Source organism: Microcaecilia unicolor, chromosome 9 (genome assembly GCF_901765095.1).
Source record: "Microcaecilia unicolor chromosome 9, aMicUni1.1, whole genome shotgun sequence".
Lineage (NCBI taxonomy): Eukaryota > Metazoa > Chordata > Amphibia > Gymnophiona > Siphonopidae > Microcaecilia > Microcaecilia unicolor.
In genome coordinates this window covers 221048966-221072796 of record NC_044039.1, presented here as the reverse complement: position 1 = coordinate 221072796, position 23831 = coordinate 221048966, and the positions used below count along the sequence as shown (strand labels likewise).

General features: G+C 44.0%; 1 protein-coding gene across 1 annotated transcript in view; it reads left to right on the top strand.

Annotated features, from left to right (window-relative positions):
• ADCK1 (aarF domain containing kinase 1) overlaps positions 1–23831 on the top strand; it is a 179890-nt gene that overhangs the window by 123943 nt on the left and 32116 nt on the right. The window contains exons 7-9 of the mRNA XM_030215362.1: positions 1272–1388; positions 19909–20058; positions 21205–21402. Of these exons, the coding sequence (XP_030071222.1) occupies positions 1272–1388; positions 19909–20058; positions 21205–21402 (465 nt within the window). The remainder of the gene's footprint in view (positions 1–1271; positions 1389–19908; positions 20059–21204; positions 21403–23831) is intronic.

Sequence of the window (23831 nt, the reverse complement as noted above, 5' to 3'; positions counted from 1 at the left end):
TGCTGTGATAAATAAATAAACATTTAAATAAAAATGATGGACGCAAACTGCTAGAGAGGGCTATTCTGAAATTATTTGTGAAATACGGTATTCTAAATCACCAGAACTCTGGTTAATGATGTTTTCTGTGTCTACTTCCCATGATCTTGTGGGCTGCATTCACTCCACCCCTGATCTTACTGGTTTGTAGCTCTCCAGGGCTTTGCTATATGGCTGAGCTGAGACAACTCGTGGGCAGCTGATCCAGTAATCTGCTATGGTATCTTGGCAATTGTAGCTGCATTTCCCCTTTTTTGACTTGGTGTGTTGTGTATCATTCACTCCATTAGCCTGCTCGTAGAAAACTCTTTTACATGAAAGAGGGACCTGCAGGGCCAACCCAACAGAAGGATGAGGAAATGTAAAATCTTTACTGTTGTGAATATTTAAAGCTGTCTGCTGTGGCTAAAGCTGGTGAGTAGCCTTGAGAGCTGCAGTTTGCAAAGATGAAGCTGTTTTATCTGCTCATTTTAGCAGTGAAAAATGCCTATTTCTACACAAGCAGTATGACTGTATTAAGACGAGATAAGGCTGTCTGGAGCTGTCCTTACTTGGCGGTGTTCCTCCTGAGATAGCAGCTTCTGTGTGTGTGGGGGGGGAGGGGGGATGCAGCCCTAGCTGGGAGGTATGCAGGGTTTGGAGGATGAGTAAGGTATTAGGGGCATGGCTTCTTGTTTACTCATAAGATGCCTTCAGTGGAGGTAGACCCAGCTGTTTCACTGTTGGCAGTTGGCGTTGTGACTGGGTTGTACATGTTGCATTTAGTATTCCTGGGGCACCCCAGCGTGCACTGCGCTCAGCTGTCAGCCAGTTGGTAACCTCACCGACGACATCTTTCCTTTGTTTTTGTTCGCTGACCTGAATCTCTGGAGAGGATCCAGAGAATTCCAAGGGTAAGGGTCTTGTGTCATGGCCTGCGATGAAAGTCTCCGTGATACAGATATAGTCTGTACATCTTGTTCAACATAAGCAATTCTTTCTTTGCTTAGGCATTTATCAGAGTCTTAAACACACATTTTCTTGGCTTTAGAGAGAGCTGGGAGCACTGGGTTCAGCTGCACTTTTACACAGTCACAGGAGGCTGGAGTTTCCATTTTGTGGGACTTGTGCTGCATGCTGAAAGGCTCTTTAATTGTGAAGAACATTGGAGAGTGGAGGGGAGGGAAAATTACCACCTTTTTGTCTTTTCTGCTCATTTATCACAACCCTTTTTTTTTTTTTCTCCTGGTCAGGTACCTAAAATTCACTGGGAGCTGTCCACCAAGCGGGTGCTGGTGATGGAGTTTCTGGAAGGGGGACAAGTGAATGACAGAGAGTACATGGAGAAACATGGGATAGACGTGAATGAGGTAAGGAAGAGCCTGCACAGGTATATGGTCACACAGGATGCCAACAGTCTGCTCTTATTGCAGACCATAGAGTTCATGTATCCCGGGAGCGGGTGTTTCTATCCTGATCTTTCATCTGTGCAGGCCTAGGTTAGCAGAACGCAATAATGTATTGCTGCGGCTCCCAATTTAGCCAATGTAGAGAAATATATTGGTATAAAGCCTACCCCTCCTCATTCCTGTTTCTGTAGCATCCGGCTTTTTACCCTCCTGACATTCTCAAAGCCAAGTATCCCTGGGGGCAGTATACAGCCAGCAGCAGCTACATTAACCCCGGATGTTAAGTTTCGAGCCATGTGCAGGGACTGGATATCCGGGGCTAACTTTCCTGCTGCTAGAGCTTATGTGAGTGCTGGCCAATATTCTGATAAATATTGGCGTGCACCAAATGCTTTTTCAGGCCTATGAGCTCCCTCCTGTTCCTCCCCAAAATAGCCCTACTCCTTCCATTCCCCCTCCCCCAGTCTCATGACATCAAGATTCCCCTCCAACCTCGTCGCTTTGGAACGTCCCTCCAACCCCCCCCCCCCCCCCCTGGTCTTGATAATCTATGCAGAAGCTGACACTGAATATTGCCAGCACCCGAATAATTGCCAGCTCCTCCCCAGTGCCACCCCTTGTAACACCCCTGACCTGCCCAATTTCTACAAGGGTGGTCACAGCAGATATTCAATGGCACTGCCCAGTTAAGTGGTGCTGAATATTGACGGCAGCTCCAGGCAATTTAAGTGGTCAGGAACCCCTCCCAACCAGTTAAATTGCGTTGAATATCTGGTGACCTTTGTTTATCACCTGCTCTCTAGATTTGTTTCTGTTTTTGCCTCCACCTCAATGCTAACCTTAACCACCACCACTCCTCCCCCCACCCTTCCGGATACTCCTGCGTGCATCCTCCAATCTTTCAGTGAAGCAGTATCTTCTCATCTAACATCTCAGTCTACCCCCTTGGAGCCACGTATCATGCTCTTGTTCTGTGATTCCTTTCCACTGAAAAATGCTTTTCTGCATTATTATAGAACATGGAGCAATTAGAATCCCACCATTAACTTGACACAGATGTCACTTTGTGCTTCTGCTGAACTCAGAGCTGTGACAGAAAATGACTGAAACCCAGATGTGATTATCAGCAGATAAAGACTTTTTCTGCCCACCCAGTCTGAAGTTATGTCCGCAGATGCTTTCTTCCCTCTGCCCATTCTTGCTTACATGTTGTCCGTCTTGGTGGAATTTCAAGCACACCCTATGCCCTCAGTAAGGGGAGTTTTGAAGAATACTTGCTAAGGTGTCCTTTCCGGTTCATTCCATGGAATGATCCTCTACCTTTGAATGTGTTTTTCTGTGGCATATGCTTTATCATTTATCACTTATTTGTCTCTTGATATACCGCCTTTCACAGACAAATCAAAGCGGTTTGCAAACAAACAAGTCCAGGAAGGAAAAGTATACTTCTAGTTTAGCTAGATCCCTCCTCATGCTATCCACACCATCGGGGGTGTCTACCCTATTACAGAGTTTTGTATCATCTGCAGAGAGGCAAATCTTACCCGATAGCCGTTCTGTAATATCATTCAGAAAGATGTATACTCTGGAGGAAAGGAGAAACAGGGGTGATATGATACAGACGTTCAAATATTTGAAAGGTATTAATCCACAAATGAACCTTTTCCGGAGATGGGAAGATGGTAGAACGAGAGGACATGAAATGAGATTGAAAGGGGGCAGACTCAAGAAAAATGTCAGGAAGTATTTTTTCACGGAGAGAGTAGTGGATGCTTGGAATGCCCTCCCGCGGGAGGTGGTGGAAATGAAAACGGTAACGGAATTCAAACATGCGTGGGATAAGCATAAAGGAATCCTGTGCCGAAGGAATGGATCCTCAGGAGCTTAGTCAAGATCAGGAGGCGGGGCTGGTGGTTGGGAGGCGGGGATAGTGCTGGGCAGACTTATATGGTCTGTTCCAGAGCTGGTGGTTGGGAGGCAGGGCTGGTGGATGGGAGGCGAGGATAGTGCTGGGCAGACTTATACGGTCTGTGCCACAGCCAGAGGTGGGAGGCGGGGATAGTGCTGGGCAGACTTATACGGTCTTTGCCCTGAAGAGCACAGGTACGAATCAAAATAGGGTATACACAAAAAGTAGCAAATATGAGTTATCTTGTTGGGCAGACTGGATGGACCGTGCAGGTCTTTTTCCTCCGTCATCTACTATGTTACTATGATAAAAAGAGCTGGGCCAAAGACCAATCCCTGTGGTTCACTGCTGGCAACATCCGTTTCCTCTAAGTGAACTCCATTTGCCACCTTCCTCTGTGTTCTTCCACTTAACCAGTTTCTAACCGAGGTAGTGACTTTTCAGTCCAGACCAAGGGTACTCAGTTTATTTATCAGTCGCCTATGTGGAACCGGGTCAAAGTCTTTACTGAAATCTAAGTACACCACATCTAGCGCTCCCCCTAAATCCAATTGTTTGCCCACCCAGCCAAAGAAGTTAATCAGATTAGTCTGACAAGACCTTCCTCTAGTGAAACCATGCTACCTCAGGTCCTGCGATCCATTTGATTGCAGAAACCTCTCTATCCTCCGCTTTAGAAGCGTTTTCATTAATTTACTCATCACTGAGTTAAGACTAACAGGCCTGCACTTCCAAACCTCCTCCTTCCGCTTTCATGAAGAGGGACCATGTCTGCCCTTCTCCAGTCCTCGAGAACCACTCCTGACTCTAGAGAAGCATTGAAAAGGTCAACCAGCGGAGCCACCAGAACGTTCATAAGTTTCTTCAGTACCCTTGGATGCATCCTACCTGACCCCATCAATTTTTTTCTACCTTTAGTTTAGCTAGCTCCTCACGAACACAGTCTTCTGAAATTTGGTAAAGGTCTACCACACATCCGTTCTTATTAGCATTTGTTTTCTGCGGTCCTGCTCCCGGCCAGTCATGTGTGAACACAGAACAGAAGTATTTGTTGAGCAATCCACCTTATCCTGAGTGATGTAGAATGAGTAGAAGTAAATCGATATTTTACTCGTTCCAAAAGTACAAAGACTAGTGGGCACTCGAGGAAGTTACACGGAAATACTTTTAAAACAAGTAGGAGGAAATATTTTTCCACTCAACGAATAGTTAAGCTCTGGAACTCTTTGCCGGAGGAAGTGGTAACAGCAGTTAGCATATCTTGGTTTAAAAAGTTTTGGACAGGGTCCTGGAGGAAAAGTCCATAGTCTGCTATTGAGACAGACATGGGGGGGAAGCCACTGCTTGCTCTGGGATTTGTAGCATGGAATATTGGTGGTATTTGCCTTGTAATTTATGAAGGCTAACCTCTTTCCCCTTACTTTTTCATGTACTACTTTTTCTTTTGTTTATTTTCCTAACAAAAAGATTTTTTGCCCCTAAATAGCTCCTTTCAGTTTTGTCCGCTGCTTTTCTACTTTTCTTAGCTATTCCCATCCAGCTACAGCTCCTCTAGGTATTCCCTTGACAAAATTAGTTTTTTTTTAAAGTCTAAAACCTTCAATTTTGAATAAACCTCAACACACGTCTTAATTTTGAACCACACCATGCGGTGATTGCTAGATGCCAAATGATCATCCACTGTAAAGTCAGAAACACTCTCCCCATTTGTGAACATCAGGTCCAGTATGGCCGCATCTCAAGGGGGTTCCATTACCAACTGCTTGAACAGCTCATTTCCCTCTTCTTGTAGAGAATCCAAGATCTCGTTACTTCTAGTTGAGTCACAACAGGGATGCCCCTGTGTGCATCTGGCATGTTGAAATCACCTATTAATATTACTTCTCCTTTCATTCGTATCTTGTGAATGTCTTCAATTAAACCTCAGTCCACTTCTTCTGTATGTGAAGGAGGCCTGTATATCACACCAATATAAATACATTGTCCATTTGCTCTTTCCAGATTAACCCTCAGTGACTCTTCTTTAACCTTTAAGTCCAGTAATTCTGTCGCTTTAATATTATCTTTATCATATAATGCCACTCCTCTACCCTGTCTTTCCTGAAAAGAGTATAGCTTGCTATAACTATATCCCAGACATGATTCTTCTTGAACCAGTACTCTGACCACCACTAAATCCAGCTTAGCCTTTTCCATCACAACATTGGGATCCAGAACCTTGTTCCCCATACTAGGCATTGGTATACAAAGCTCTCCAGATATTGTCCTTTTTTTTTTTTCATTTCTGTAAAAGTATTTAGTGTTTTACTTACCTGATAGATTTTAATTACTTGGGGGCTTTGTTTGCCCTTCCCCAATGAATTTAGTTTAAAGTTCTATTCAGTAAGTTAGCCAGTCTGCTACTAAAGACACCTTGTCCCTTCTTTGATAGATGGACACCATCTCTGCTCATAAGTGCATAAGTAATGCCACACTGGGAAAAGACCAAGGGTCCATCGAGCCCAGCATCCTGTCCATGACAGCGGCCAATCCAGGCCAAGGGCACCTGGCAAGCGACCCAAACGTACAAACATTCTATACATGTTATTCCCGGAATTGTGAATTTTTCCCAAGTCCATTTAGTAGTGGTTTATGGACTTGTTCTTTAGGAAACTGTCTAACCCCTTTTAAAACTCTGCTAAGCTAACTGCCTTCACCACGTTCTCAGTAGCTTATAAAACATCATCCCATATATAAGGCTGAGATGCGAGACAGATATGGTGAAACTTAGCAGAACCTACCTAGCAGTGGAAGTTCTGCACTTTGTGTACCAGTATAGCCTGAAATGAAGGAGGATCTCTAGGCCTAAGCCTGTCCTTATGAAGACGCATCCACTAGAGCTTTGTTGTGACCTTGATGGACTCATAGTCTGGCCCATCCAGTCTGTTTATTCTCAATTACTGTGGGGAAGTAAGCTTGTACATTCCCATACTTCTACAATACCATCTCTTCCCCTACCCCCCCCCCCCCCCAAAAACAAAACAAAACATGCCTGGCGCCGGTGGAATATTCTAGTGCTTAAAGCAGTAGGCTGAGAATCAGGAAAGCTTCTGTCACTGCTGCTCCTTGTGTCCTTGAGTAAGTATTTCACCCTCTCATTTCCTCATGTAGAAATGAGAAAGTATTTTCCATGTGGCCAGAAAGTACCTACAGTACCTGAATATAACTTGTTTTGAGCTTGGATTTGGAAAGTTGAGTGAAAAAGTACTTTAAACAATTCATATCTGTCCTAAGCATGTTAATTCAATTACCATGCTGGTCTGCTATTTCAGGTGAACGGACTCAGGATAATCAGATGAGTTCTTTTAGTGGTCCCTGGATAACGGCTGCCTCTTCTGGAAACTTACTTCTCGGAGATGCAATGCAGTGATGGTCTAATCTGGCTGCAGGATGGGGTAGATCTCGTTAAGAGGGAAGGCTGGGCTTTAGCTCATTTATCCAAGCTGCCTGTTAGCTCCGCAGGCCACAAAATGACATTGATTACACAGGCTTAATCGTATCTGTAATTAATTTGTTCTTTTCTCATTTTATCCTCAGCCTGCAACTGCAGGAGGTGAATATTGTTTCTGCAGAAGTATTGAAGGAGATGGGACAGGCTCTAGACTTGTCATTTTATTTCTCTGTTAATTAATCCCCCCAATTGAAAGGAAATGCTCATTTAGAAATCTGCCACCATAAATAGACAACTAAGCAGTAAAACCATCCCATGACAGCAGGAGAAATCAAATGCAGCCCAGCCCTTCCCATCTCCAGATAACCGTTCACAAAGCTGCTCTCTTTGAAAACTACCTCAAGGTGCTAGACATGGGAAACAAGGCAGTACTTCTTGCTTAGCTATTTACCCTTTTAATAAGTACTGCCTTGCTTTTTAACTATTCAGAGATATTCAAAACTGTCCACACTGGTGCAAAGTCCACACATATTTTTGCCACTTTCCTAAGTGAAAAAAAGCTCACACTTTTCCTTCTGAAAATTGGCCAGTAAAGTGGACCCACAGAGATTGCAGCTACTTTTTTTAATAAAAGTAATTTATATGACTTTGAAAATACAAATTTTAGCATTCCTGACCCCCAGTGCTGCTCCCAGGAATGTTTCCATAAATAGTTTATATTCTTTCACGTGTGAAGGCCCTTTTTACATGGAAAGTTGAGACTGGAATTTAGATGTCCAGATTGGAACATGCTCAATTCTAGCAGTGTTTTTAGAAAAGCTTTTTGTAAAATACCTTTCTGTTATGTAGCTTCCCACTCTTCCAGAGTCTGTGGGATAGTTGTGTCCATCAACCAGCAGGTGGAGATAGAGAACTGAAAACTGAGCTGAGACATATTTCTCTTGGCATCCAGTTCAGCTTCTCAGTATTTTCTATCTCCAGCAGGTGAATGGACACACTTTTCAGCCTTTAGTTCTGAGTGCTTTGCTCCTGGTCCAGTTGGTCATCTGGCCCCCTGTTGAGCTTTGCAGGTGGTTTGAGTCTGCAGAGTCATATCTGGAGGTCTTGATTCCTGTCTGTGGTGCATATGAATTGACTTCATCCCTCCCTTCACCTCTCCCCTGTTTCCTGTGGAGCTTTCATTTCCAGCACAACAACCTTAAAAGAAAAAAAAGAAGAGAAGGAAAGAGGTTTGCTGGAGAGTGTGGGACAGTCCCGAGTGAGTCAGGATATCTCCCCTGCACCAAGTAGAGCAAGCAGCCCTCCAAGCGGTTCTGAATCAAACTTTAGTTGGACTTAACACTGCTGACTGCTCCTCCTAAGCTCACAGTCTGCACGTCTTACCACAGATGGCTCAAAAGAAGGCTTCTGAAGAGCCTGAAGGAGTAAATTAAGGTTCCACTCAGACACGGCATGCAAAAAGGGAAGCTGCAAGTGGCCTGCTCCCCGGAAGAATGGAACGTTATCTGGGTGAGACACAAGAAATGTCTTCCATAGTCAGCCTGTGAAACGGACCAAGAGAGTTATGTCTCAGCTCAGTTTACAGTTTCTATCTCTACCTACTGGTTGATGGACATAACTGTCCCAAAGATTCTGGAATAGTGGGAAGGACTTTTGGAAAGAAAATTATCAGTTAAGACCTAATTTCTCCATAAGAACATGCAGGACTTTACATGTATTTGCCAATACCTTCAGTAGGATCAGCTATTTTACTATTATATACATGGAAAAAATAAGCAACCCGAAACTGGTAGTTTACACATGGAAGTTTTGACGCTTCGTTATCATTTCTTCCGGTTCATTATTGCTTCGTCTACAAAATTTTGTTCTTAACTTTTAAGATGCTTCATACAGGTTAGCCTTCTTACCTTGCTTCTTTGCTCGCTTTTCACTGACTTATCTGTCCTGAAGTTTGTCTTCACTGAAAGACCCATCTCTTTACTTTGGTGTTCAGAACTTTGCCTCGAGGCAGTAGTGTATTGAATCACTGGTAGTCTTCTCTGACTTATTGGCCTCTTGTGTTCTCCTTTTGTCTGGAGGAGTGTGTGCATTTCTTTTTTTGTTTGATGATGGAGTTTGATGAGGAGTAGCTTAGTGGTTAGTTCAGTGGACTTTGATCCTGGGGAACTGGGTTTGATTCCCACTGCAGCTCCTTGTGACTCTGGGCAAGTCACTTAACCCTCCATTGCCCCTGGTGCAAAATAAGTACCTGAATATATGTAAACCACTTTGAATGTAGTTGCAAAAAACCTCAGAAAGGCGGCATATCAAGACCCATTTCCCTTTTCCTTTCCATTTTCATCTTCTCCTTGTTTTTGCTGCATTGTTAACCACTTTGACCTATTTTCTAAAGGCGCACTACTAAATCTTAAATAAACCATAAATCTCTTCTATGTAACAGATGCAATTTCATAACTCACACATGTGGACACAGAAATGAGCAATGAGGAATTAAGGAAAATTACGTCCTTAATCCCTTGTGTAAATCCCTGTCCAAATGAGCTTTGTTGAAAATTCTATTCATGTATTTAAGCTGGTGTAAAATCTGACTAGGAAATATTTTCCATAAATGTAACTTACATAGTAACATAGTAAAGGTCAGCTGATAAAGACCTGCATGGCCTGTCTAGTCAGTTCAACAAGGTGGCCAGAGTTGTATCTGGCACTCCGTGCAAGGTACATATCTTCATGATTTATTTATTTATTTGTTGCATTTGTACCCCACATTTGCCCACCTATTTGCAAGCTCAGTGTGGCTTACATAGTACCGTCAAAGGCATTTGCCCAGTTGGTGGATAACAAATGCAAAGTTGTATAGTGATTGTATGAGGTATAAGTGGAGGGTCGGAATGGATGAAGATTGTTTGATGTCCTGTTCGATCATAGTCATGCTGTGTTGGTAGGTGAAGAGGGCTACGTGAGGTCGTTGGGGTAGGCCTTTTTGAAGAGGTTGGTTTTTAGTGATTTCCTGAAGTTCAAGTGGTCGTGGATTGTTTTCACAGCTTTTGGGAGCCCATTCCATAGTTGTGCGCTTATGTAGGAGAAGCCGGCTGCTAAAGTTGTTTTGTATTTCAGTCCTTTGCAATTTGGGTAGTGTAGGTTTAGGTAGGATCTTGACGATCTGATTTTGTTTCTTGTTGGTAAGTCTATAAGATCTGTCATGTATCCTGGGACTACGCCGTACATGATTTTGTGGACTAAGGTGCAGATTTTGAAGATGATCCGTTCTTTGATTGGGAGCCAGTGCAACTTTTCTTGGAGGGGTTTGGCACTTTCGAAGCGTGTTTTGCTGAATATCAGATGCCTGGCTGCTGTATTTTGGGCGATCTGGAGTTTTTTTATGAGTTGTTCTTTGCAGCCCACGTAGATTCCGTTGCAATAATGGCTTAGGACCATTGATTGTATTAGGTATTGAAAAGTTGCTCTTGGGAAGAAAGGTTTTAATCGTTTGAGCTTCCACATTGAATAGAACATTTTCTTTGTTACAGAGTTTACTTGGCTCTCGAGGGTAAGGTTGCGATCAGGTGTGACACCGAGTATTTTCAAACTGTCCGAAGTAGGGAGGGTATATCCTGGAGTATTTATGGTTGTGGGTTTGTATTTGTTATATGGAGAGGAGAGGATAAGGCAGTATGTTTTTTCGGTGTTCAGTTTCAGTTGGAATGAGTTTGCCCAGGAGTCCATGATGTTCAGACTATCAGTGATTTTGTTGGTTATTTCTGTCAGATCATGTCTGAAGGGGATGTATTTTGTAACATCATCTGCGTAAATGAATGGGTTAAGGCCTCGGTTGGATAAGGACTGTGCCAGTGGAATCATCATCATGTTGAAGAGTATTGGTGATAATAGTGATCCTTGAGGTACTCCACAGACTGCTTTCCACGATGGTGATATGTTTGACTTTGATTTTACTTGATAAGTTCTGGTGGTTAGAAAGCCTTTGATCCAGTTAAGTACGTTTCCTTCAATCCCGAAGTGGCTTAGTATTCTTAGTAGTATGTTGTGGTTTACCATGTCGAATGCGCTCGACATATCGAACTGGAGGAGGAGTATGCTTTTGCCTGTGGCAATCTCCTGCTTGAATTTGGCCAGGAGGGTGACTAGGACAGTTTCGGTGCTATGGTGTGATCAGAATCCTGATTGTGAATTATGTAGTATTGAGAACTTGTCCAGGTATTCTGTAAGCTGTTTAGTCACGAAGCTCTCCATCATTTTTACTACTAATGGGATAGACGCAACTGGGCGGTAATTGGTGATATCGTTTGTGCTTTTCTTGGCGTCTTTTGGTATTGGGGTGAGTAGGATGTTGCCATGTTCCTCAGGGAAGAGACCTTGTTGTAACATAAAGTTTAGATGGGATGTAAGGTCTGCTATGAATCGGTCTGGGGCAGACTTGAGTAGATGACTGGGATATGTATCCAGTTTGCAGTGGGTCTTGGCGAACCTGTGAGTCGCTTGTGTAACTGATTCGGTGCTGAGGAGATTAAATGTTGTCCAAATGCGGTCAGCTGGGTATCCTTCGGAGGATAGGTCCAGATCATTGAAGAAGATTTCGATGTCAGTATTGTGATGAGGAAATGTTCTGTGTAGTTTTATTATTTTTTTGTTAAAGTAGTTAGCAAGTTTGTCTGTGGGTGGGATGTCTCTGTAGGTTGTGGTGATAGGGGTGGTGTCTAGTAACTTATTTACGAGTTGGAATAGTTGTTGTTTCGGTGGTGAATTTTTCTCAGTATATTAGTGCTATGCCTCCACCTCTCTTTTCCGATCTGGTTCAGTGGGTGATTTTGTAACCTGGCGGGCACAGTTCAAGGATTATGGGGTCGTTTTGGTTGTGAATCAATGTTTCATTGATAAAGATGAGATCAAGGTTTTCTGAGGTGATCCAATCTGATATTGTTGTTGTTTTGTTGATTACGGATCTAGCATTGATGTAGCCTACCTGGATGTTTTGGTATGGGGCTTCTAGGTTTGGTGTTATGTGGATATTTTTTAGTTGTCATTCCTTGGGTGATGTGTGTGTGTTGTGGTCTTTCCTCTCATTTCGTTGGTGATGTCCATGTTTAGATAGTTTTCTTTTAGTGTGATGAGAGTCAGTTTGGTGGAGTGTGGAATGTTTGATCAGTCTTTGGTGATTTTGTAAGGTGGATATGAAGTAATGTTCTATGAGTGGGATGGATAGTGTTAGGTGGATCAGTGAAAGGGAGTAGATTACCAGAAGTATTTTGATTGTATTCATTTTGGTGTCAAATTAGGATATATAGGTTACTCACAGTCAGATGCTCGGGAGTGAAGTCCTGGACACCTATAAGTCAGGCTTACAGTGAGAGTAGGAGCTCAGCAGTTCTGATGGGAATACAGGCTCACAGTGAGAGTGAGAGTTCAGCAGTTCTGATAGAAGTAGAGCCTCAGAAGAAAGCTGCCTATTGTGGGAGGTGCTTTCTGGTGTCACCAACCGTCTGCCTGGTTTGAAATTATGTTGTGAAAGATGATGGCTGAGGAAAGCCTTCCCCAAGAGCAGGCTACAATAAAGGTTGGAGCTCAGCAGCTCTAATAAGAGTGTAGACTGCTATAAAAGTGGGAGCTTAACAGTTCTAAAGTAAGTTCAGGCTTACAGTAAGAGTGGGAGCTCAGCAGTTCTGATGGGAATACAGGCTCACAGTGAGAGTTCTGCAGTTTTAAACACTGGCATCATAAACAGGGCAGTCTGCAGCCTGCCATCTTGCCAACCTCATATAGGCAATTATAGGTAATTGGCAAGAATGCCAATCACACTTCATGGACTTCATATCGAATACTTGTGTATCTAACTCCAATCTACTCATAATAGGGGATATAAACATATATTTAGAAGACCCAACCGCAACCAATGCGCGTGAATGCAAGGACTTCCTCCAACTATGTGACCTTAACTGGCCTAACATGCAAGCTACCGACGTCAAAGGACACACAATTGATCTCTTTACACACAAACTATCTTCAGACTTAAACCTTATACTAACAGATACAAAATGGACAGACGTACCATGGTCAGATCACCACAAATTAAACCTAACCCTTCAGTGGCGGAAGAAAGACACATACCCCAAGGAAGAATGCACAACCTACACCATGAGAGGCAAAATCGACCCTGTAACATTCTGGCAAGAGATCTACAAAAACGAATGGATAGAACAAACAGACTCCAAACATTATCTACTAAACTGGGATGAAAGATGCAGGAGTACACTGGACAAAATCGCACCACTACAAACAAGAACCACACGAAGACACAACTCAATACCTTGGTTCAACGAAGAACTGAAAACACTAAAAACGCAAGTTAGGAGACTAGAGAGAGCATGGAAAAAACAGAAAGATGAATACACACTTTATGCATGGAAACAAATGCAAAGAAAATACAAATATTCAATAAGACAAACCAAAAGGACATACTACAAAACCAAAATAGGACCAGACTACAAAGACGCACATAAACTTTATCAACTCATAAATAAATTACTAGACACCACACCGATTACCACAACCAGCACAGACACCCCATCAGCTGACAACCTCGCCAAATACTTGTCACGTGTGGGGCCGGGACCCCTCTCAGACTCACCTTATTTCCGGCGGTTAGCTTCTGAGCTGGCTCCTGTCTGTTCTTCCTGAGTTAGTTCTGTCTCTGTCTCTGTGTGCTGGCTGCATTGGTTTGTCTTTGTGATGTTTCCTGTTCAAGACGTCAGCTCAGTCCAGTCCGGATCTTCTGGGCTGCCAGACTTGCTTGTTTTGTTTGAACCTACACAGCACCAGTAGTTGTTTGGTGATTGCTGCAGCTGAGTCTCAGCTGCTGCTGGGCTTATTAACCATTTGGAAACTCTCTGCTTTGCCTTTGCATCGCCTAAGGCCCTGGTTTGTTGGTGCTTGCTGCACTTCTGCCTAGTCCATTTTATAGTCTGTATTCTTGCCTGATTCTAGTTTAGTCTTTGTGTAGCTTTGTGTTCTGTACTGCGTGTTTACTGTATTGCTTGTTTCCCAGTCTTGCTCTTGTTTGTATGTCTTTGTCTAGTGCTAGGTTGTCTGTGTTTCTTGTTCAGTGGCTGTCTGGCAGCTTTCAGGTCTGTCTCTTATCTGTCTGTGTTTGTTCCCTGTTTCAGTGGCTGCTTGCAGCTTTCAGATCAGTCCCTTGTCTGTCTGAGAGTCCTAGTCTAGTTTTCTGCCTAGCCTCCCTGTATGCTCTAGTCCCTGTGTGTATCCTGCTGGTATCCAGTTCCAGCCTTGTTCAGTAAGTCCTGCCGGCCACCTGCACTCAGGGGCTCAACTCCTGAGGAACGGTGGCTATGTGCAGGTGAAGTCTAGCTGGCCCTGTCAGAGTTCTGCCTTATCCCTGTGTGGGGTGGTTTTGCTTGCCGCTGCTGCTCCTCGGCAGTGGCCCAAGGGCTCACAACCCAGTTTCCAGCTTTGGAAAACGTGACAATACTTAAATGAAAAAATTATAAAACTACGATGCACGTTACCACTCAATACCAATGACCACGAAAAATTCATTGATTGCTTGGACCCAACCCCCGATGAATACCCAGCAGATCGTATCTGGATAAACTTTGATCTTTTAACCGAAGAAACCATCGCCCAAGCAATCAACAAACTTGCCAAATCCCACTGTAAACTGGATATATGCCCCAACAACCTAATAAAATCTGCCCCCCAACGCTTCATAACAGACCTCACGTCACACCTGAATTACATGCTACAACATGGACTTTTCCCCAAGGACAAAGGAAGTATACTATTCACCCCTATACCCAAAGATTTAAAGAAAAAAGCAAACGACACAACCATCTACTGCCCAGTAGCATTCATCCCTCTGGTAGTCAAACTAATGGAAAGTATGGTAACCATACAACTCAATGACTACCTAAACAAATTCACAATACTATACGAATCACAGTCAGGATTTCGATCTAACCACAACACCGAAACTGTGCTAGTTACTCTCCTAACCAAATTCAAACAAACAAACAATTGAAACTGGTACTTCTTCTGCAATTTGACATGTCCAGCGCGTTCGACATGGTCAGCCACAAAATATTATCGAACATCCTAGAGTACTTTGGGATTGGAGGAAACGTGCTTAACTGGTTCAACGGATTCCTAACCGCAAGATCATATCAAGTGATAGCAAATTCAAAAACATCACCACCATGGAAACCTGAATGCGGAGTACCCCAAGGATCACCGCTCTCACCAACCCTCTTTAACCTAATGATGACACCTTTAGCCAAATCGCTATCTAATCAAGGACTCAACCCGTACATATATGCAGACGATGTCATGATCTACATCCCGTTCAAACATGACCCAACCGAAATCACAAATGAAATCAATCACAGCCTCCAAATAATGAACTCATGGGCGGGCACATTCCAGCTAAAGCTAAACGCAGAAAAAACACAATGTCTCATTCTCTCCTCACAATACAACACGAACAAACCCACCACCATAATCACCCCAGACTACACCCTTCCTGTCTCAGACAGTCTGAAAATTCTTGGAGTAACAATCGACCGAATCTCACACTCGAAAACCATGCAAAAAACACAGCAAAGAAAATGTTCCACTCAATGTGGAAACTCAAAAGACTTAAACCTTTTCTTCCCAAGGGAAATTTTCTGCAGCCTGGTATAATCAATGGTACTAAGCCACCTAGATTACTGTAATGCCATTTATGCCGGATGCAAAGAACAAATCATTAAGAAACTTCAAACTGCCCAAAACACAGCAGCTAGACTCGTATTTGGAAAAACGAAATACGAAAGTGCCAAACCATTAAGAGAGAAACTACATTGGCACCCACTAAAAGAACGAATTGCGTTCAAGGTTTGCACCCTGGTCCACAAAATCGTTCACGGAGAAGCCCCGATCTAGATGTCAGACCTCATAGATTTATTAACTCTTATCACATTATGAGGTATTCCCCTTTTTTTGTAGCTTAACAATATGTATAACTGTAGGGATATATAATTACATAAGTATATCCTCTCCAGACTTGAGAAAAAAACTTAGCTAGAAAGGTGAACGTTTCTTTCTTTTTTTGAGGAAAAGGCCTCGAGAAGCCCCCAGCTTTATTTTTGATAGCGGGGGCTGGACTTCTTCATCATTGGCCTTAAAACCCTCTGGCAGTCTAAATTGTCTTTCTTGCCATCTTAATATAAAAAAAATTTTTTTTTCTTAAATCACTTAGCTTAAGGAGCAGCTTTGCCTTGCTTGCTGTTCTGCTCGTTATTTATTCTTTTTTTTCTTTTTCTCTTTTTTTCTACGAGCCACTCGATCTCTCAACCACCTGGAGTACTAAGCACAGCCTACGGTGGCCAGCGTTTCGATCTCTGCCTCAGGGTTGTGGTGTCAGTTAGTGTCTCCTTTGTGGTGAATCAGCGAAAGATCTCATAGATTTGCCAACTAGGAACACAAAAAAATCAGCACGCACATTCTTGAATCTCCACTACCCCAGCTGTAAAGGACTTAAATATAAAACCATATATGCATCCAGCTTCTCCTACATCAGCACTCAGCTTTGGAACGCACTACCAAAGACCATAAAAACAACGAACGACCTAACAATCTTCCGAAAACTACTGAAAACAGACCTATTCAAGAAGGCATTCCATAATGATCCTTCCTAAATACCAGACAACTAGACGTTACATGAACTAGACAAAACCGAACTCTTTATACCTGACTGACTACCTCGTTGCTACCAATATAAGCTACGCAATACACACTACCACTTTATTTCTCATGCTGGAAATGTTCTTCTATAATTGACTATTTAACCTATGTTATAACCTATTCTATCAAGTATGAACTTCTATGTAATTCCACTGTATTTTCCACTTTACCATGTATGTGCCTTAATTGCAATATCATTTGTAATCCTTCACCCGGTAATGGCGATCGCCATTATGGCATAATGTAAGCCACATTGAGCCTGCAAACTGGTGGGAAAATGTGGGATACAAATACTACAAATAAATATATATGATGCAATCTTAATAATACCACAGTATCGTTTCCTCAAACCCTAAGAATGTCTTCCTCTCTCTCCACTGCTAAATAGCATCATTTATTCGCTAATACCAACTTTGATTTTACCCTTTCCCCGGCAGAGATATGCAGTACCTGCAATGATAACATATGCTTTGAATGTAATGTAATATAACTTGTCTGGAATGTTTTTACGTTTGGGGAGCGTGCCAGGTGCCCTTGACCTGGATTGGCCACTGTCGGTGACAGGATGCTGGGCTAGATGGACCTTTGGTCTTTCCCAGTATGGCACTACTTATGTACTTATGTACTTATGTACTTATGTAATCCCTATCTCTCCCTCTCAATTTTGAGACACAAATTGTAGAAGTCTGCCTGGCACTGGTTCTACTTCCCAACCACTGGAGTTGCCATCAAAGCTCTCTCCAGGCTTGACTCTGATCTGTCTTTGTCATTTACAGGAGCCAGACTGTAGAAATCTGCCTGGCATTGGTGTTTTGTTTTAATTTGATTCTATCTTCTTTCTATATAGCGATCCTCTGCAAGCATTCTTGAATTCTGTCACAGTTTTTGTCTTCATGGGAGGGCAACCACCATCCTTTCTGTGAAAACGTATTTCTGGATATTGCTCCTAAGTCTGCCATCCTGCGACCTCAACTCAAGACCCTTGTTTATACCACTTCCCCATCTTTGAAAAAGATTAGTTTGCATATTAGTACCTTTTAAGTATTTAATCATCTGTATCATATTCCCCTATCTCCTCTAGGGTATATATTACTGCTACTACTATTTAGCATTTCTATAGCGCTACAAGGCGTACGCAGCGCTGCACAAACATAGAAGAAAGACAGTCCCTGCTCAAAGAGCTTACAATCTAATAGACAAAAAAATAAATAAAGTAAGCAAATCAAATCAATTAATGTGAATGGGAAGGAAGAGAGGAGGGTAGGTGGAGGCGAGTGGTTACAAGTGGTTACGAGTCGAAAGCAATGTTAAAGAGGTGGGCTTTCAGTCTAGATTTAAAGGTGGCCAAGGATGGGGCAAGACGTAGGGGCTCAGGAAGTTTATTCCAGGCGTAGGGTGCAGCGAGACAGAAGGCGCGAAGTCTGGAGTTGGCAGTAGTGGAGAAGGGAACAGATAAGAAGGATTTATCCATGGAGCGGAGTGCACGGGAAGGGGTGTAGGGAAGGACGAGTGTGGAGAGATACTGGGGAGCAGCAGAGTGAGTACATTTATAGGTTAGTAGAAGAAGTTTGAACAGGATGCGAAAACGGATAGGGAGCCAGTGAAGGGTCTTGAGGAGAGGGGTAGTATGAGTAAAGCGACCCTGGCGGAAGACGAGACGGGCAGCAGAGTTTTGAACCGACTGGAGAGGGGAGAGGTGACTAAGTGGGAGGCCAGCAAGAAGCAGATTGCAGTAGTCTAAACGAGAGGTGACAAGGGTGTGGATGAGGGTTTTGGTAGAGTGTTCGGAAAGAAAGGGGTGGATTTTACGGATGTTGTAAAGAAAAAAACGACAGGTCTTGGCGATCTGCTGGATATGAGCAGAGAAGGAGAGAGAAGAGTCAAAGATGACCCCAAGGTTTCGAGCTGAGGAGACAGGGAGAATGAGAGAGCCATCAAGAGAAATAGAAAACGGGGGGAGCGGGGAGGTGGGTTTGGGGGGGAAAATGAGAAGCTCGGTTTTGGTCACATTTAATTTCAGGTGGCATTGAGACATCCAGACAGCAATGTCAGACAAGCACGCTGAAACTTTGGTTTGGATGCAAGGTGAGATATCAGGGGTAGAAAGGTAGATTTGGGAGTCATCAGCATAGAGATGGTAGGAAAAGCCATGGGATGAGATTAATGAACCAAGGGAAGAAGTGTAGATAGAAAAGAGGAGGGGACCAAGAACAGAACCCTGAGGTACACCGACAGGCAGAGGGATAGAAGTAGAAGAGGATCCACCAGAGTGAACACTAAAGGTGCGGAGGGAGAGGTAGGCAGAGAACCAGGAAAGGACAGAGCCCTGGAATCCAAGTGAGGACAGGGTATCGAGAAGTATGCTGTGATCGACAGTGTCAAAAGCAGCGGAAAGATCAAGTCGTTTCTCATCATTTTTGTCACCTTACTCTGAAAATACTTCAAGTTTTTTGATGTCTGTAGGAAGATATGACCTTCAAAACTGAACATAGTACTCCAAATGAATCATAACAATGACTTGTACAGGGGCAGTTATACCTCCTTTCTTCTACTGGGTATACCCATCGTATCCTGCATCAGTTTATTTTGGTGGGTCAGAATCCTTGAGTGGTGTGCCACATCCTGTGGTTGAGGAAAAAGGATGGGGGGGGGGGGGTTGGAGGTACCTAATATTTAAAAATATTATTATGCCTCCCAAATGCATGTTATTCTAGAATGGCAGACCCAGGAGATTAAGCAGTGGGTGGAGTTGGAACAGGAGGGGGAGGATGACATCTCCTATGATATGAGGATTATCGATGACTGTTGCATTTTCAGTTGTGTAAATAAAGCTCCAACTCCCCAAAGTCTGGCTGGACTGGTCCAGCATGTCGGTGGTGCTGAATATCATCCGTAAAGGCTTTGGGGGAGGAAGGGGTCGCCAGATGTTAACACAAAGGTCAGGCTGCAGTTACTGACTGTTTAGGCTATTAGAAGGCCTTATGATTGGACATGGGGTTGGGGGTATCTGGGTGTGAATTAAAGAGGAGACCCTGTGTGCTCATCTGCCAAAGATGGAGACTTACTGGGGAGGAAAAGGCTAGACAGAATCCGAATCACTGCTGCTATCTTTATAATATGAAGAAGAAGAACTGGGCAGATGAGGTGGGGCACTTTTTTCTCTCTCTCTTTTTTTTTTTTTTACTATCGTCTACTATGATGCAATGTCATGCAGTGTTGCTGTGATTTTTATATGGTGTTTAATATCAGATTGAGAGTCCCTGTGTAAAATATATGCTTTTCTTCCTTTACTTTTCCCGTCTTTCCTGGGAGTGCATGGGTGTAAATACATTTTAAATGATTTCTGCCCCTTGTCCATGTTTATTTGAGCTGCCCTTTCTCTTCCCCTGTTCCAGGTATCACGTGGTCTTGGCAGAATGTACAGTGAGATGATTTTCATAAATGGGTTTGTGCACTGTGACCCCCACCCAGGGAATGTCCTGGTAAGGAAGGATTTGGCGACTGGAACAGCTGAAATTATCCTGCTGGACCATGGGTTATATCAGGTGAGGAGAAGGGAGCCATTGTATTCTTCGTAGCCTGGGGAAAACGTTTGATGTGCAGCTAGAAGCCGAACCTCACATTTTGGGGTGGTTCAGCGTTTTTGACACTCTCTCCTGATACCCTGGGTAGTACATGGAAGAGAACTACAGATACCACAGTTCACTGGGAGGGAAGTGCAGAAAAGTGGAATAGGTTGAGCAGTCTCCCTCCAAACACCGGGACACATCATATACAACTTTAATTGGGAGATTTGTGGGCTAGAAAGTGACCAATGTCTTTGCTCTATGAAACACAGCATCCACAGTCTCCTGTGGGCATTAGGTTCTATGCCCGAGTAAGGTGGGATGGTGAATGACCCCGGGTAGAGATTAGGGGCGTAGCTAGGTGGGGGCATGGGCCCCCACAGATTTAGCCCTGGCCCCCCTGCTTTCCCCCCCCCCCCCCCCCGCCACCTACCCTCCCCCACCACATTTGACCCACCCCCCCCGCCACCAATCCGCCACCGCCTTCAGGTACTTATGCTGGCGGGGGTCCCCAACCCCCGCCAGCCGAAGTCCTCTTCAGTGCCAGTTTCGAGTCTGGCGCGTTGCTGATCTGGATTCTGGTTTGTGAGTCCTGATGTCGTGCACGGAACCTGCAGGACGTCAGGACTCACAGAAACAGAATCCAGATCAGCAAACGCGCCGGACTCAGAGACCGGCACTGAAAGGGACTTCGGCTGGCGGGGGAGGGTTGGCGGAACAGGAGGGGGTCGAAAGGAATGGGGTGGGGTCAAAAGAGGCGGGGGGGGGGTCAGCGGCGCCTGGGGGGCTATAATGTGTCCCCTCACCTTGATCTCTGGACCCCCCTCCTGCCGAAGTCTAGCTATGCCCCTGGTAGAGATGGCTCTGGCTAGCCTGTGTGTAGATGACTTGTGTAAGTGGGGTTTCCACTCAATCACGTCCTGGAAGTTGCAGCCTTACTTAGGGAAATAAAAATAATTTCTCTGTGTGATAAGCAATGGATCAGCTTCTTGGGTTTGGGTGACGTGCAGTCTTCATGTCAGTCTACAGTGTAGCTTTTGATTTCTGTGGCCAGTGCTAGGTTGAAATGACTCGTTCCAGCTCTAGGCTGATCGCTGCTTCTGGATTCCTTTTCGCTCTCCCCAGGTCCTGACAGAAGAGTTTCGGATAGATTACTGTCGGCTCTGGCACTCCCTGATCAATGCAGATATGAAAGGAGTACAGCGCTACAGCCGGCGGCTGGGGGCTGGAGACCTCTACCCACTCTTTGCTTGTATGCTAACAGCCAGGTCCTGGGAATCCGTCAACAGAGGAATTGACAAATCTCCGGTCACCAAAGCTGAGGTGAAAAACTGCTAATTGTCTTTCCCTGGCTCGCTCTCTTACTCCTTTCCTTCCCAGCTCTGTGTCCCCTTTCCCTTTCTCTCTCCTGTGTCCTTATTCTGTCTGTCACTCTTTCTTACCTTTGTTTTGTGTTCTTTTTTTGGGAGGGGGGCTGCTTTGGTGTTGCATACTCCCAGGCAATTCTTAACAAAAACACATCTGTTAAGAAAACTAGCTGGCCCAATATTCCTGGCCAGTTATACATTCAGCATTTGTTTGGTGAACATATAACGCTTAGCTGTGGAATCGTATTGGGCTGGAAATCTGCTTGAACATATAGGAAGGGGAGGAGCAAGGGCAGACTTTTAAGAATTGTCTGTTTGGTGGTGGTACTCTGGATAATTTATGCATTTAAATGGATAGTGCTGGTACAGTGCCTCACTGTCTGTTTATTCAGTGCTGCTGCATATCTGTATAGTAGCATTGAGTATTCAAGTTAAGCTAAATGATCACCCCACTTCCTTATCATTAGCATGGGGCCTCTCTTGCTCCCTCTCTGTCAGCAGTGGGGGGAGAAGGGTTTTCTCTCTCGCTTTGGGCAGTAGGAGGGGCTCTCACTCTGTTGTTGCCTCTCTCCTGGCAAGAGGAGGGGATTTCTCCTGTTGACAATTATTCTCACTCTATCTGGGTACTAGGGGGTCTTTCTCTGGGAAGTAGGGAGGGATCTCTCCCCTCCACCTTCTCTTCTCTCTCTGGACTGTAGGAAGGAATCTCTCTCCCCCCCCCCCCCACCACAGTAGGGGGGTCTCTCGCTTGCTCACGTTCTCTCTCTCTCTCACTGGCTCTCTCTCTGGGCAGTAGGCTGAAAGATTCTGGGAGGCTGCCATCACCTCAAGTTGTTTGTCCCTTGCTTCTCCAAAACTACAAGAAATGTCAAAGTTTTGCAGCTATGTGCAGGTTATCACTGAGCTCTCGATTTTTTGTGTTTAATCAGTGTAAAGCTATGGGCACAGCAATCTCAATGACTAAATGTGATTTTTGTGCACTTTTAAAATCTATGGTGATTAGTTTCCTGAATATAGGGGCTTCACTGCAGGTTTGCTGAATGAAAAGTTCATGTTTTGCACACTAGGAAAAGAAATTTTGAAACAGAGATCATAAAACTGAAAATTCAGAATATAAGTCCAGATGATGCGAATACGGCCCATGCATACCCCTTGGTGTGCCCCTCATCCTCCTCTGATACGGTGCTCAAGTCTTTCTGCATCCCTGAGCTGATGCTCTACTGTGTGGGTCATGAACCCCGAGTTCTGTTGCTTGGAAACCGTTACAAGAAGATAAAATCCCAAGAAGGTAATTTGGTGCACCTGCAGACTGAATCCAGGGCTTCACAGCAAAAGAGAATCATTTGGAGTGTTTAATGGGAAGGGTGCACCGCAATTGGAACAGGAATAAAGCCCAGCAGCAGGATGGCTCCAGCTGATGGTATACTTTCGTGGGATGATCATAAGTCTAGGGGGGAGGAGGGGGTAGTCTGGTAGCCTGATGGAAATAATTAGTACAATTATGGTGAAATTGATGGCAGGGGTTGATAATTATGGCTAATTAGGGAAGAGTTAGCAGGGTGGTGGGGGAAGAGCATCAGGAGAGAGCATTCAGTGGCCATTAACTAGGGGCCTAGTCATTGTTGGGGGTGGGGGGGGGCTGATGTTTTGGGCTTGATCTTGTTGGGAGGAGGGGTTGGTTGCAGAGCTGAGCAGGAGCATAGACTGAGTCCCATGGAGAACAAGCCTCTTGTCCCTGCAGAATGGCACAAGGCTGTTGGAGGCCCAGTTACCCTGTGGTAGCTGCCTTGGAAGTGATAGGTTGAACTGAAGTGGCAGCTAGAGGACTGGGCACTGGTGTGTCCCACGCCCCCATACTTAAAAAAAAACAAAAACAAAACAACATAATATATTTGGCTTAACTAAATTTGTTCTAGCTAATATTCAGCCAGTGGCAGTCAGTGTTTCTTTACAGCTAAATTAGAGAGACATATTCATGCTGAGTCTTATCCTGGCCAGGCATTGAATATCTTGGGCTTTTCTGGTTTTCCGGATACCCATGTAGCTAGCCTGACGTAGTTAAAGACTGCTTTTCATGTTGTCCTACATAATCATTTAGCTGGTGTTCATGTAATTCCGAGCTCTTCCTCAATTCCACCCCTGGATTGCCCTGGCACTAATTGAATGGTTAATGTACTTACAATAAAATTGCAAATAAATCCCTTCACCTACTCTGAGGCCTACTTGCTATCTGCTAATATAACAAAAATATTAGGGAAGATCAGTCAAGAGAGATGTCTTATTATAGTGTAGGTATCTCTAATAATCCACCTCTTCGAAAGAAAAACAGCTCTTCAAAACTTCTGAGAAAGGAAGACACAAAAACAGCTTCTTAGAAAAATGTTA